Source organism: Bos grunniens, chromosome 21 (assembly GCF_055505025.1).
Source record: "Bos grunniens cultivar Pamir isolate PY7600 chromosome 21, Bosgru_T2T1.0, whole genome shotgun sequence".
NCBI classification, from domain to species: domain Eukaryota; kingdom Metazoa; phylum Chordata; class Mammalia; order Artiodactyla; family Bovidae; genus Bos; species Bos grunniens.
Genome location: NC_141185.1, coordinates 15,414,992 through 15,429,917, shown reverse-complemented (window position 1 = coordinate 15,429,917; position 14,926 = coordinate 15,414,992). Strand labels below are relative to the sequence as shown.

The 14,926-nt window shown below is 41.1% G+C and overlaps 1 protein-coding gene across 7 annotated transcripts in view; it reads left to right on the top strand.

The window, feature by feature from the left end:
• MAPDA (N6-Methyl-AMP deaminase) overlaps positions 1 to 14,926 on the top strand; it is a 32,022-nt gene that overhangs the window by 8,734 nt on the left and 8,362 nt on the right. For 4 of the 7 annotated variants that reach the window (XM_086363323.1, XM_086363327.1, XM_086363324.1 and 1 more), the window contains exons 6-12: positions 4,811 to 4,898; positions 6,871 to 6,952; positions 8,570 to 8,696; positions 9,739 to 9,819; positions 11,635 to 11,773; positions 13,381 to 13,481; positions 13,997 to 14,354. In XM_086363323.1, the coding sequence (XP_086219449.1) occupies positions 4,811 to 4,898; positions 6,871 to 6,952; positions 8,570 to 8,696; positions 9,739 to 9,819; positions 11,635 to 11,773; positions 13,381 to 13,481; positions 13,997 to 14,182 (804 nt within the window). In that variant the 3' untranslated portion in view covers positions 14,183 to 14,354. Of the gene's footprint in view, positions 1 to 4,810; positions 4,899 to 6,870; positions 6,953 to 8,569; positions 8,697 to 9,738; positions 9,820 to 11,634; positions 11,774 to 13,380; positions 13,482 to 13,996; positions 14,355 to 14,926 lie in introns of those variants that run through there. The other 3 variants (XM_086363325.1, XM_086363329.1, XM_086363326.1) reach the window with 1 other exon arrangement.

Below are 14,926 nucleotides of genomic sequence, written 5' to 3'. Positions count from 1 at the left end.
AAATCTTATGTTAGGTAGAAAGTTGGACAGTGCGGAGGAGAAAATCTTGTCTTTTTTTTCATATATGTATAAACTGTATATATAAACATATCATATGAAATATCTGACCACAGGCTTTACCTGAATTGCTCAGGATACTTTGAACTTTCTGGGTGGACAGTATAGAGAATGAAGGCGTTCAAGAGGTGCTTGGAGATGGAATGATCAGTCCTTAGGGAAACTGCCTTCCCTCTGGAGATGAAGGGCTAGAGGACTCCACTGTGTTCCCTTAGCTGGATGACTGGCTTTGTATCAGATTTGTATCATTGATCTGATTAAGATAGCATTTTTAAATGTTCTCTTTCTAATTGGAGAGAAGCAGAATCCTATCAGTGTTCTTAACCCTTAAGGAAAAAGTAAGAAATGTAATGTGTTTTTGGAGAGGTGACATTTGACTGGTCCAGAAAGAATTTTTCTCCTTGGCTGAGACTGATCCTCTTGATAATTATTAAGTAAATTAATCACCTTTTGGAGGAAGGTTAACTCTAAGAGTTTAGTTTAGCAGAAGTTGACAGAGTGTCCCCAGTGTTCCAGGCACTCTGCTAGGGCTGAGAGACAAAAAGATCGACATGGTCCCTGCCCCTCGGGAATCCATAGTCAGGTTGGAGAGACAGACCCGTAAGAGGATAAATCCAACATCACGAGGTAAGCTCTGTGTTGGAGACATGCACAGGGGTTATAGGAACCCTAGGAAGCATTTGTCTTATCAGGCACTCAGTGGGTCCTGTTGAACCCTGCTAGGGATGTCCACCACAGGAGACTGTGTCTCATTTTCTCTTGTTGAGTGGAACAGAGCAAAACTGATTACACTTTCGATTCTGAGAATTCCATGGGTATAATATGCCATACTCATTGTTTCTTTTCTTTAAAAGTTGGTAAGAAGCTTTAATAAGTGAACCTTGTGTGGGAATAAGTCAAGGGATTGTTTATAGATATGGGACTGAGTGTATGAGGATCACTTAACAGTCTTATCAGAGTAACTGAGTGTTATCTCAAAGAGACAAGATTGAAATGTGGCTGAAAAAAGATTAACTATTGCATGTGCTAGATTCTGTGCTCAACATGACTTTTCTGAAGTGGTTATTTTTATTGGTCCCTTTTTGCAGATGAAGAAAACTGAGGCCTAAAGAGGTTAAATATAACTTGTTCAAGGTCACTAACCATGAGTAAAGTGGCAGAATTGGCTGTTTTGTCTGATTCCAGAGTCCTTGTTCTTTTTTATTTGAGATGTACAGTCTTACCATCCCTGGAGTAAGCGGCAACTTAATTGTAAGGTACTCTATCTGAAGACAGAACTTGAGTCGATGTTCTTAGTCTAGAGCAAAGGAGAACAAAGGCCAAAGAGCCAAGAGCTGACTGCAGTACCTATTGCTGCCTGGAGCAGAAAGGACTGAATCTGGTTGACATGGGAAGAGAAGTCACTCCCTAGGAAGTGTTCTTGGATATGAGCTAGAGATGATTCCACAGGTCTCACTGTGGCCTAGCGAAGTCTTGCTTCCACTGCTCTCAATCAGTACTTGCCAGCAACCTTCTGTTGTTCCTTTAGGTTTCACAGGTACCTCACCGCCAGGAAAGGGGATGCCCTGGACAGTAGATATGATCACTTCACACCTTCCCTTCACCCTCGTTGTCAATCCACACACTATAGACGGGCTTCTGCATTAGTCTCCTGTGAGCTGGGGTAGGGGGAGTTGGTCTTTCTGGATCTGCTTAGTTAAGGAGTGAAGATGAGATTTGAGTTCCTCACAACCTGCAAAGACGAGGACTGGGCTGTGGTGATGGCAGTGGCAGCAGCGTGGGGTTTCTGGAACACCAGCGCTACAGAGTGGTCTAGCGCCTTTGATGATGGTGCAGAGGCTGCAGGGTCGTGCCTAGTGGTGGAGGAAGCAGTGGTGTCTTGCTTGGTCCAAGGGTGTCATGTGATTTTGAATGCTTTTGTGTTGTCCTTGTTACTGAGTCCAAGCTGTCTCTGCTTGCCACACAACAGGCCAGTAAATTCAAGAGATGAGGTGTTGAGGCAAGGAATATGACTTTATTGGGAAAGCTGGCAGATGGAGAAGATGGCAGACTAATGTCTCAGAATAACCATCTTATTGGTGTCTGGATGCCAGTTTCTTTTATAGAACAAAGATGGGGAGAGGTGAGGGATTAAGGTTAAAAATGCTGTTAATCTTACATATATCTTCTGGAATGGCCAGCCTCCAGGAGAGGATATGTTAATTTTTGCCCTCCTGGAGCCATCCACAGGTGGACAAAGTCCTGAACAAAGGCATTTTGGTTTGACATTAGGCAGAGGGGGCATTTGACATAATGGCCTCCGAGGCAGGCCATTTTGTTTGTTTATAATAATAAAAGCAACAGAAAGCAAAGGTTTAAGTCAAAGAAACAGATTCAGCATGGAGTCAGAATTGACTCTTGCCTGTAACATCCTGAGCTGTGTGATCTCTAAGGCTGATTCTCGAGACCTCCTGGTGAATCTGAGCCACCTGTTATATGCATGTTGTAATAAGTTCCATTTTGGCTTTAGTATGAAGAAAAAAGACGAGGCTCAGACCTTGGCTTGCAGTGAATCCACCAAGGTGGTGCCACCCTGTTAGGCACTGTCTGTACAGTCAGCCAGCCCTGTTCCTCTGCCCGGATACGGCATCTGTGTGCCCATGTGCGTGTGGGCAAAGCAGGTGAAGCGTAGGATACCAGCTGTAAGGACTAACTAGGGCTGGTTGTCACAGTATTTCTAACCGGGTCCTTTTTTCTCCTAGGTTTTTACATTTTAGGTAATGGCAATGAGGGAAAACATGCCTTCAGCCTTTAGATATCATTTATCTTGGTCATTTAGTAATTTTTGGATTGTTGAGTTTTCTATTAGATTGAATACAGTTTTTTAATTCAAATTTATCACCAATTTTTCTTTGCCTAAAAGAATCTTCCTAAGTACCTTTGGGGAGAGTTTAACCCTGCCAAAAGAAATTCTTGCAAAGTTCAACTTATCCGTAAATAACGTGAATAAGAACCTTAAGCCATGACTTTATTTTTTTTTTATATTTTTAATTGAAGGATTATTACTTTATAATATTGTTTTGGTTTCTGCTGTACATAAACATGAATCAGCCATAGCTATACATATGTCCCCTCCCTCTTGAGCTTCCCTCCCACCTCCCACCTCATCCACCCCTCTAGCTTGTTACAGAGCTCTGGTTTGAGTTCCCTGAGTCACACAGCAGATTCCCCTTGGCTATCTGTTTTATATATGGTAATGTATATGTCTCCATGCTACTCTCCCCATTCATCCCACCCTCTCCTGCTCCCCACTCCCCCACCCCGTGTCCATAAATCTCGTTCTTTATGTCTGCGTCTCCATTGCTGGCCTGCAAATAGGTTCATCAGTACCTTTGAGGATACCACATATATGCAGAAATATGTGATATTTGTTTTAGTTTCAGACTTACTTCATTCTGTATAATAGGCTCTAGGGTCATCCGCCTCATTAGAACTGACTCAGACGCATTCCTTTTTATGTCTGAGTGGTATTCCATTGTATATATGTTCCGCAGCTTCTTTATCCATTCATCTGTTGACAGACATCTAGGTTGCTTCCATGCCCTAGCTATTGTAAATAGTGCTGCATTGAACATTGGGGTACACGTGTCTTTTTCAGTTTTGGTTTCCTCAGGGTGTATGCCTGCTAGTGGGATTTCTGGGTCACGTGCTAGTTTTATTCCTAGTTTTTAAGGACTCTCCACACCATCTTCTGTAGTGACTGTATCGGTTTACATTCCCACCAGCAGTACGAGAGGGTTCCTTTTTCCCCACACCCTCTCCAGCATTTATTGTTTGTAGATTTTTTTGATGATGGCCATTCTGACCAGTTTGAGGTAATATCTCATTGTAGTTTTGATTTACATTTCTCTAATAATGAGTGATGTTGAGCATCTTTTTGTTTGTTTATTAGCCATCTATATGTCTTCATCGGAGAAATGTCTGTTTAGGTCTTTTGCTCACTTTTGGTTTGGGTTGTTTGTTTTTCTTATATTGAGTTGTATGATCTGCTTATATATTTTGGAAATTAATCCTTTGTCAGTCGTTTCACTTGCTATTCATTTCTCCCATTATGAGGGTTGTCTTTTCACCTTGTTTATAGTTTCCTTTGGTGTGCAAAAGCGTTTCAGTTTAATTAGGTCCCACGTGTTTTTGTTTTTATTTCCATTACTCCAGGAGGTGGGTCTTAGAGGATCTTGCTGTGATTTATGTCATCCAGTGTTCTGCCTGTGTTTTCCTCTATAAGAAGCCATGACATTAAATGGTACATCAGTACTGCCTAATCATTTTAACTGCTTATTTCTGTATGTAACTTTCCAGTACTGTACACTCAGAGATGGTTTACTGGTTTTAGTTTTGCCTCATTTCTGTTTTATCAGTCTGCTGTTCTCTAGGAGATAGACAAATGGTTAAAAGGGAAGAAGAGAAACAGAAGGTGGCGGGGGGTTGTGCAGATTTGGATTTAATGTGAGAGTGAGGTGGGTAAGGGAAGCTGTTGGAAACATGGTAGTTTTGTCACAGCCTCCACTAGGGGTGTGAAAAGCAGGTTGCTTTACTGTGTGGGAGACGCCACCACTCCTTGCAAGTCATTTAATGCGTGAAATAAAGCTGAGCACGTGGCATTTTCATTGGGCGCCTTGCTGCTGCTGCTGCTGCTAAGTCGCTTCAGTCGTGTCCGACTCTGGGCCCCTTACACTAATGTTATCAGTATTGTGTGCATTGCTTTTATTATCAGGTGACGAAAGATGTCATTAAAGAATTTGCAGATGATGGTGTCAACTATCTGGAACTAAGGAGCACACCCAGAGGAGAAGATGCTACAGGTAAAATCTAACTATTGCTGCTTCTCAGCATATGTCTATCTTTTCCCTCACGTGCTTTGATCATGCATGTGCCTGCAAAGTTGAGAGTATGCAGCATTTACCGTTACACTGTTGTAAAAGTAGGGTCAAAGATCCATATCTTCCGATGTACATTAATGACATATGTTATTAATGAGTCAGTCAGTTATTCGTAAGTTAAAATACCAGGTCAGGTATTATCTGTTGAAGGGAAATTAAAAGGGCTGCAAAAATTTAGATTATTCTTGTTTGCTCTTCTCACTCTGAAAAAAGAACACTTGTTCCTTATGGCTGTGTTCTTAAATAGACGTTGGTTCGTGTTCCCTGCAGCAAGCGCTTGTGACACAGTGCCCCTGAGTGGATGTGGAATTGCATTTCATGACAGTCACTGAGATGAAGTTATTCAGTCTCTTCTCGGGGACTGATGGTATCTTAGGCCAGGAGCGAGCTGTGATGTGGTAAAACCTCTCTGGGTGGAGATGAATGGATCTGGATATGGTCTGGAGAAGCTTCCTAGGGCCCTCTTTCTGCTGATAAGAGCAGCATCAGGAGGTATTCTATGATGTCTTTGGGTCCCGCTTAGCATTTTGTGACCAGATCATCTTGTGCCTAGATAATGTGTAGCCAGCATTATTCAGAGGGTGAAATTTTAAACTACATATAGTAAAGTAAGTGTTGAAATGAGATAAGCAGAAGATTCTTTTTTTATTTTTGATTTTTATTAGAATATAGTTGATTTACAGTGTCATGTTAGTTCTGCTATACAGCAAAGTGAATCAGTTATACATATACATATATCCACTCTTTTTTAGATTCTTTTCCCACGTAGGTCATTACAGAGTACTGAGAAGAGTTACATATATCCACTCTTCTTTAGATTTTTTTCCCACATAGGTCATTATAGAGTATTGAGAAGAGTTCCCGTGCTATACAGTGGGTATTTTTTAGTTATCTACTTTACATATAGTCATGTGTATGTGTCAATTCCAGTCTCCCAATTATTGCTCCCCCTGAACAGAAGATTCTTATTTCACATTTTTAAACTTTAGGATCAGTTCCAAGTTATGCCGGTGAGGATCGTGAAAGGGAAGGAGAAAAGCAATCTATAGATTATTAGTGCTAGTGGACTCTTCAAATGGAGATTCAAAGGGAAATGCTAACTTAAGTGTGCAGAATAGGGGAATAGTTAAAGTTTAATGGAATATTTGGTAACCATGAAAAATATTTGCAAAGACACTTTAATGACAGGAAGATATGCTCAGAACACAGTGTTAAATGAATGAATAGGATACACATACATCTAGTAGCATCTCATCTGTTCAGAATTGTATTTTTGTTGTTGTTCAGTCTCCAAGTCATATCATTGTGTGTGTGTGTGTGTGTGTTGTTGTTGTTCAGTTGCTCAGTTGTGTCTCTTTGCTGCCCCATGGACTACAGCACACCAGACTTCCCTGTCTTTCACCAACTCCCAGAAGACTGCTCAAACTCATGTCTGTTGAGTCAGTGATACCATCCAACCATCTCATCCTCTGTCGCCCCCTTCTCCTGAACCAGGGTCGAACTCAGGTCTCCTGTATTGCTGGCAGATTCTTTACCGTCTGAGCTGTCAGGGAAGCTCATTAAGTACAAATGGCATTTACTAAAGCCTGCATATGCAAGAGACACAGATTCAACCCCTGGGTCAGTAAGATCCCTGGAAGAGGAATCAACCTACTCCAGTATTCTTGCCTGGATAATCCCATGGACAGAGGAACCTGGGGGGCTACAGTCCATGGGGTTGCAAAGAGTCTGACATGGCTGAGTGACTGAGCATGCACACACATCCATAACTCATCTGTAACCATACACTTATCACACAGAAAGTGAAATGTAATTGTTCATATAGGAATATGATTGTTGAAGGATGAAATTGTTGATGATCTCTTTACAGATGTTTTATTTGTGTCCTTTCCAGGAATGACTAAAAAGACTTACGTGGAATCTATACTTGAGGGTATAAAACAGTCCAAAGAAGAAAACGTAGACATTGATGTTAGGTAAGAAACATTGTGCCTTAGTGGTCACCACTGAAAATACTAGAATGTGACAGTTTTACTCTGAGCATGGGTATAACAGATTTTTATAAATCAACCAATAACTGACTTTTATCTTATAATAGAAAAAAGGTCAAGAACTTCATTGTTTAAAGTTGAGAATACAGTTTTGAATTTTTTTTCCTGTGGCAATAAAGTTCTGAGTCCTGTTGCTGTAGTGAAGTGTGGCTTCCCGTGGCTCTTCAACAAAAACCCAGACTTCTTCTTGGGGCCTGCAAGGTCCCACGTGCTGCCTTTCTCACTTCAGCAGCTTCGTGTGTTTCACTGGTCACGTACCACGCACTGACCTTCCCCCTGTTCCTCAAACAGGCCGAGACTGTCGTCCCATGTCAGCACTTTTGTAGTTCCTGTTGCTTCTGCCTAGAACACTCTACCATATCCTCACATGGCTGGCTTCTTGTTCCTCAGGTCTCACGTGGCTGTCACTTCCTCAGAGAGGCCTTCCTTGACCACCTTATCTAACATGCCTCCCCACATCTTCTAGTTACTCCATTTATTTCCTTTATGACACTCCTCTTAACAAAATCAGAAATTTTCTTGTTTTATGTATATATATACACATTCACTCACTAGAATGTAAGTTCAGTGAGGCCAGGGACGTTGTCTTTTGATTCACCAGTACTTAGAGCTGGCACATAATTAGGGCTCATTAAGTCCTTGACGGAAGAAAATAAAGAAAGCTAGCTGGCATTCTGGCTATAAAATCTGTCTATAACATCTCTCAGTTATGCTTAACTAGACTGATACCCTAATTAAAAAATAAAAACAGGCAAAAGACAAGAATTCAGAAGAGAAAACATAGAAATGGCCAATAAATGTATATAAAACTATTTAACTTCAATAATCAAATAATTTTGTTTATTTTTTAGTATATGTTGATATAATTTGTATCAGCTATTGGGTACATGTTAGAATATTACCAGTCTTGTAACCCTTAATGAAATAAGAGATCTAAGCCTTCTGATGAAGGAACCACCGCCTATTAATTCCTCTTGCCTCAGTATTGAATTTGATGTGATTAAGCCTCTAGACTGGATCCAGTTTCCAATCCGTAAGAAATACAAGAGACAGGAGAACATGTTAGCAACATAGGGATTCAGTCAGCAAAATCAGACTGTGGGAAACTCTACAGAACAAATGATCTGGTTTCTTCAAATAAATTCAAGAAGAGAGGCTGGGGAGAGGTGTGAGGTGGAGAGTGGGGGAGGGGCGGGAAGTGGCAATGGATTAAAAGAGACTTGGGACACATTGACCAAAACGATGTGTGGACCTAAGTTGGATTCTGAACCGAACAGACTAAGAAACAAATACATGAACAACAACAACAACAAAAAAAAAAACATGAAATAATCAGAAGTTTGTGTGGTAACTAGATATCTGGTGCTGTTTAGAAATTTATGTTTCACTCCCTCTGGCAAAGTAAGCTGTCAAGTCATTCAGGCTGTACTTCTGCAATAAGATACATCGCAGGTAGCTTGCCGTACCTTCTGGCCATCCTCAGAGTTGTCTTTTTCATCTTCACAATCAGCATTCGTTTTCACCTGTGTTCTTGCATTGAAGGTATTTGATATCAATTGACAGAAGAGGTGGCCCTTCAGCGGCCAAGGAGGCTGTTAAACTTGCTGAAGAGTTCTTCCTTTCTGCAGAGGATACAGTTCTTGGCCTCGACCTCAGTGGAGACCCTTCAGTAAGTTATTTTTCCAAAATATGTTTTATTTCTAAAAAATAGAATCAGTTTGTGGGGTAAAGATTAGCTTGGGGCACCTTGCGTTCTCCAGAGGTTCAGCAGACCCCCTGTGTGGATGAAGCCATGTTCTGTCCTGGATGACCAGAATGTCCGCAGCAACTGCTCTCCAGGTTTCTGTGAAAGAGTAAGCCCTCTAAAAAAAGGAAAAGAAAAAAAAAGATTTGTATGACAGTATGATTATTTTATTCATTTTTCTAAAGATGGTATCCAACTAGTACCATCCTACATACATAGATAGAGTTGATTTATTATAGTCCATGTCTAATGCTTAATTAATGCTTAACTGTGGGTAGGGCTTAATTATCTCACAGAAGCCCCAGTTGAAAAAAGCTGGCCTAGAGCTTCTTGAAGGTCATATTCAAGCAGGGTGTCTCAGCTGTGACTACTGACATCTTGGGCCAAAGAATTTTTATTGTAGGAGAATGTCCTGTGTATTTTAAGATGTTTAGCAGCATCCCTGACCTCTTCCCAATAGATCCGAGCACCTTCTTAGTTGAAACAACCAAAAATGTTTATAGATGTCACCAAATGTCCCTTGAGGGGCAGAATCACCTCAGTTGAAAATCAATGAATTAGAGTCCTGTGAACCTGGTTCTTACAGCTTTAACTAAACCTGGGCTGTTCTGGCCTTGTTTCATCGTCCATTTGATAGAATGGACATAACAGTCATACTTGTTCCTGAATCAGGTGAGTTCTCCTTAGCTCTAGATACCTAGATAACCTTCCAGAAATAAAATTTGGTGACTGTTATATCTAGCTTAGCTGATTCACCTGAGGTTCACTGATAACTTGAGATTCTTCAGGGTAAGGACAGTAGCTTTGCCAGCTTTGAATTCCCTAACTTTGTTTTATAAACAAAATGTACAAATGAGTCCATCTGCCACTTTATTTCCTGCCATTATTCCTTTGTTATTGAGACAGAATACTCAGTTCTTCAGTTTGCCTAGACTCATAGATCCTCATTTTAACTTTTATCTTCAAGGCAGGACAAGCAAAAGACTTCTTGGAACCTCTTTTAGAAGCTAAAAAATCTGGTCTGAAGTTGGCACTTCATCTTTCAGAGGTAAATAATATTGTAAAATTAGGCTGGAGAGGGTAGATTACAGTGGAAAATCATTAACAGAAAATAATAATCACTTGTACATGGCTAAAGATAAACCTGGCTTGGGAAAACACTTTTAGAGAGAAAATAGAAATATTTTTGTATAAGTTATAATGATAAAGGCATAACTTGCCATAGTCCCTGGAGTTATGGTTTCTATGTTGTTATAGTTCCTAGGCTTGGCTGTTGACTTGTGCTACAGTTGTATCCTTAGAACAGTTCAATGACAGCTTGGTGGAGAAAATGCATGAATTTTGGTCAGCAGCCTTGTTATCAGCAAACCGACACTGAGAAAAGCAGAGTTTGCCTCGCTTGTCCTTGCAGGGAAGGGACCTGAATGTATCACATACACTGGCAAGAAAGGAAGTAGCTCATCATCGTTTTGTAAGGCCCAGAGGGAGATTGGGTGCCCCGTGGGCCCCAACTGGACAGCAAGAGCACAGGGCAGGTCATGCATGGACAGTAGCTGGAGAACAGTCACTTCCCTGGCCGGCATGTCCCTGAGGGGCAAACGAGGGCTCTCCTGCACTTTTCCATTTTATAGGTAGATTTGCTTTCTTACCTCAGTACTCTACCTACTTAATGCTTTCTTTTATTAATATACAAAAAGCTGTAAATAATTAAGGTATACAACTTGATAAATTTGGGTTTAATTGTTTCTTGAATGCAGGAAATATTACCTACTTACTGCATATGATTATTTTGAGTATTAGATGGGGTCATGATATAAAGATTGAGGCAAAAATTGGAGCTTCTTGTCAGTACTGAGTGTTTTTCATGTCTACAAGCAGAGAGTCAGTAATCTAGTAGCAGAACTTAAAGTCTAGGATCTATGTTTCCACACTCTGATCAAAAAGATCCTTCACACACAGGACACCCTCTAGTTGACCTAACCGATGCCAGATTGAAGCCATCGGTCAGGGTAACGGAACAGCCAGCATGAAGCCGGTTACCTCTGGTTCTGTGCACAGCGTAAGAACCTGCCCTTACTTTAGTTTCTGTTCTCTTATTTGATCCATTGGATGGGAAACGTTTCATTTCGACATGTTATGGTCATTTGTCTTTTAGTCTATCTAAGAGATGAAGAGCACAGCTAGACACACATTTCCGTGGTGGTTGTGGTATGCACATAGGTAGCTTTGTCAAGATAAAGCACGAATGCACTGTGTGGATGGAGGCTAGGCCCCAGAGTCAGACAGAGCCGGGTTTCCCCCTTATCTCTACCATTATGCTAGCTCTGTGAGCTTGGACAGCTTTTCTTTAAAATGCTTTATATCTGGACAGCTTTTCTTTAAAATGCTTTATATTTTTAGCTACAAAAGTTTTATGTACCTGAAGAAAATCGAAGAGTAGAGAAATAGTATAAAGTAGAAGTAAATAAATAAAAAATGGAAGGTCCCCTTCAGTTCTGCTCCTGAGTTGATCCTGTTAACAGTTTCGTTTTTATGTTTTTCCAGCTCTTTTTCTAATATGTGTGAAGACATGTACACAACACAGAACACACGTATGCATATAGAGTTGTGGGATTTTGTTATTGAACACTTACTTTTTGAGTTTTGATTTCTTTGTCTTAATACGTTGTATAATTCTTGTGAGGTTTAAAGCAGAATGTATGTAAAAGTCAATAACTGTTGGCTCTCTAGTTATTATTATCATTGAAATGAATCCAGAAGAATATTGGGAAATGAACGGGAAGATCAAAGGCAAAGAAGAAGTACTTTTAAGAGCCACTGAAAGACGTTATTGATGCCTTCTTCTCCCCTTCTTTTTTTTGAGATTCCAAACCAAAAAACAGAAACACAAGTACTCCTGAACCTGTTTCCTGACCGAATTGGGCATGGGACATTTCTCAGCTCCTCCGAGGAAGGATCCCCGGATCTGGTGGACTTTGTGAGGCAACACCAGATACCGCTCGGTAAGGCTTCAGGTCCTCCAGGCAACTCTCTGACCCTTCCTCCCCCACCTGCAGCTTGCCATCCATATGTAGAGAAGCACTGTTCTAAATACATAGATATCATTTAGAAATGAAGTGATGCTTTCTCAACCTTATCTAAGTAACTGGAAATTTTATTAATAGCTCCCATTAGAGTATAAAAGCTCCATGAGAGCAGGGCCCTTGTCTGTCTTGCTCACTGCTGCACTCCCCAGTTCCTGGAACTCAGTATTATATTGAATAATATATAATTTTATATATATATATATATATATAATATATAATAAGGGTCATCTTTCATTTTGGAATGACTTTAACCTGTTTACTTATGTTGTGAAAATGTATAACATATATTTAAAGATTAAGACGTCTGCAAAATTCCATATATACTTTTTTATGTCTGTTAACATCACATGCTTGTCCACATGTATATACCAGGAGCTATTTTTATTTAGCAACAAATATTTATGAAGTGCCTACTCTCTTCCAGTCACTATTCCAATTGCTGGGAATAGAGCAGTAAAAAAATAGACAATGTTTCTTTCTCAAGGAACTTATATTCTAGCATGGGTAAGAGAGACAGTAAGCAAATACACAAGAAAATATCAGTGATAAGTTCTTTTCAGAAAATTAAACAGGCTGGTAGAATAGTGGTAAGCTAAGCACTTTTGATTGGATGGTTGGGGAAGGCCTTTCTGATGAGGGAAAAAAGCAGGTGGCTGAACACCTTTTTACTGAATGATGAATTCACCGAACTTACAAATTTAACAGTTTGTCGTAACACTTTTGTGGGTGTGGTTTTTTGACTAATGTATAGAGTTTTTCAGCAATTCATAATGGGTGAGATTTTTTTTTTCTTTTTAGTAAAGAAATTTTTAAACATCCACAAAGGTAAAGAATCTTGGAAACCACTTGCCTAGTGATCTTACTTGGAGTGGTGTCCAGGCTCTGCAATCAGCAGGGGCAGGTTGGGTTTGCCATTCCTGGGACTGAGTGGCCCTGGGTCGTAGCCACCTCACTGAAAGGAATGGATGCCATCAATCAAGTCAGCGAAGCATTTCACTCTGGCTGGAGAGCCGGGCACAGCATCTCAAGGCAGGAGTTTTGTAATCATAGAAGTCATTCTTAAGATAGACTTCTTTGCAGGAGGCAGTGAATGGAAGGAGTTGAGACCTTTCTTTTCATGGAAAAGGTCCATTTCCACTCTTGGAGTTTTGTAACATGCAGCCCTCAAGCATTGCTACTGTTTCCTAACCTCTACTTCAGCCTCCACTGTGGAAGAAGTGCAGCAGCCCTGTGAAGATTCCATCTACTCCCCTCTCACGCTTCCCTGCATTTGTCATGGTGACTGGCTTATCATGCTCCTCTTTCCTCTCCTTTTTCGTAAAAGAAAGGGGGGAGCACATGATTGTGAAGGGGACACTAATTCCCCGCCTGGTACAGTCGCTGCTGTAAACCGCAGCACATGGCAGTTTTCACATGTAAGAAAAGGCCAGCTACTAAAAATGAGCATAGCTTGGGAAGATTTCTCATGTCTCTACTAATAGATCTTTTAATTAGAAACTTCTTCCATTCCCACCTCGTTCTAGAACTCTGTTTGACCTCCAACGTCAAAAGCCAGACAGTTCCAGCTTACGACCAACATCACTTTGGATTCTGGTACAGCGTTGCCCATCCTGCCGTGATCTGTGTAAGGTGTTTTGCTCCCTTTTAGTCCCAGAGTTGCTGTAGGTCAGACGTTCACTGTCTAGCTGGCTGTGTTGCATGCCAGGGGTGGTGCCCAAGTGGAGGAGTGAGAGAGGAGGGAAGTGTGAGAGGCTGCAAAGGTGTGACTGTGGTTTGGCTCTGAAGGGGAAGGTCCTGGTCAGGACCTGGGGGGAACGACAGTACCGATGCCCAACACCCACCTCTTGAGATAATGCTTTCATTGATCGGGGCTGAGTCCTGGGCACAGATGCATTTTAAAAGCTCCCTTGGTGATTTGCACATGCAGCCATGGTTGAGAGCCACTACTCTGGTGGTTTATGTTCTTAAAAAGGATAAAGAAGACTGTTCAGTAACAAACGTGCCTGGATACATTTGTAGGCCCCTGTTTAGACTCTTAAAAGCATGGTAAATAGGAAAATACTCTCAACAAAAGTTGAGAGTTGTTATTTTTTTTTAAGTCATTTCCTCGTTCATTTTGAAACTTTCTTACATTGACAGACTGATGATAAGGGTGTTTTTGCAACACGCCTTTCTCAAGAGTACCAGCTGGTGGCTGAAACATTTCATCTGACCCAGTCTCAGGTGTGGGATCTGTCTTATGAATCCATCAGCTACATCTTTGCTTCTGACAGCACCAAGGCTGACCTGAGGAAGAAGTGGAGTCATCTGAAGCCCCATTTTTAAGCTGTAACAAGGTGAATACTTTTGAGTGTGTTTTACAACCTAGATCTCCCTGCCATATCCCACTTAGTAAGCCACACCTCCCTTGGAACCATAGCAGCCAAGTGCTGCGGACTCCGACACCAGCACCTTTCTCATGGTGGGTGCTCAGTAAATCTGTCTTAAACCGCCTAAAGGCTCTGAGGTTGTCCATGGCTTACCTCCATGCTGCTTTCAGGAAGGGACCCGAATGCTGCTGCACACTGAGCTCCCCATTCTAGCAATGGTTTTGCCTTAACAGTCCCTCTTCACTAGAGATCATGAAACTTCAAGAAAATCAAAGTAGGTTCTCATCAGGAAAAGTTTTGGAACTGCTAGTCTAAATAAGGTGAGAAGGGAATACAGATTGTTACCAAAACCTTTAATCTGTCTAGCTTGTGATGACAGCTCTGTGGTTTGTTGTGCCTACTTTAATCAGACTCCCTTAAGTATTCTCCAGAACTGTGGACTCCAGGCTACACTGTATACCATGGATTTTTGTGAATCCCAGTAGCCAGGGTTAACCTCCTTTGGGTGATGCTCGTGACAGATCAGGCTAGCTGCTGAGATCTGCCTTTGCCCTTCTCATGATTAATCCTTCTGGAGTCAAGATACATTTTAGATTTTGAGTCGAATAATGGCGAGAGAATTGATCCATTTTTGTGCTCATATCTCATCTTCCCTTCCTTACACTTTGTCACCATAAAAATAGTTCCCTATAGAGTTGAC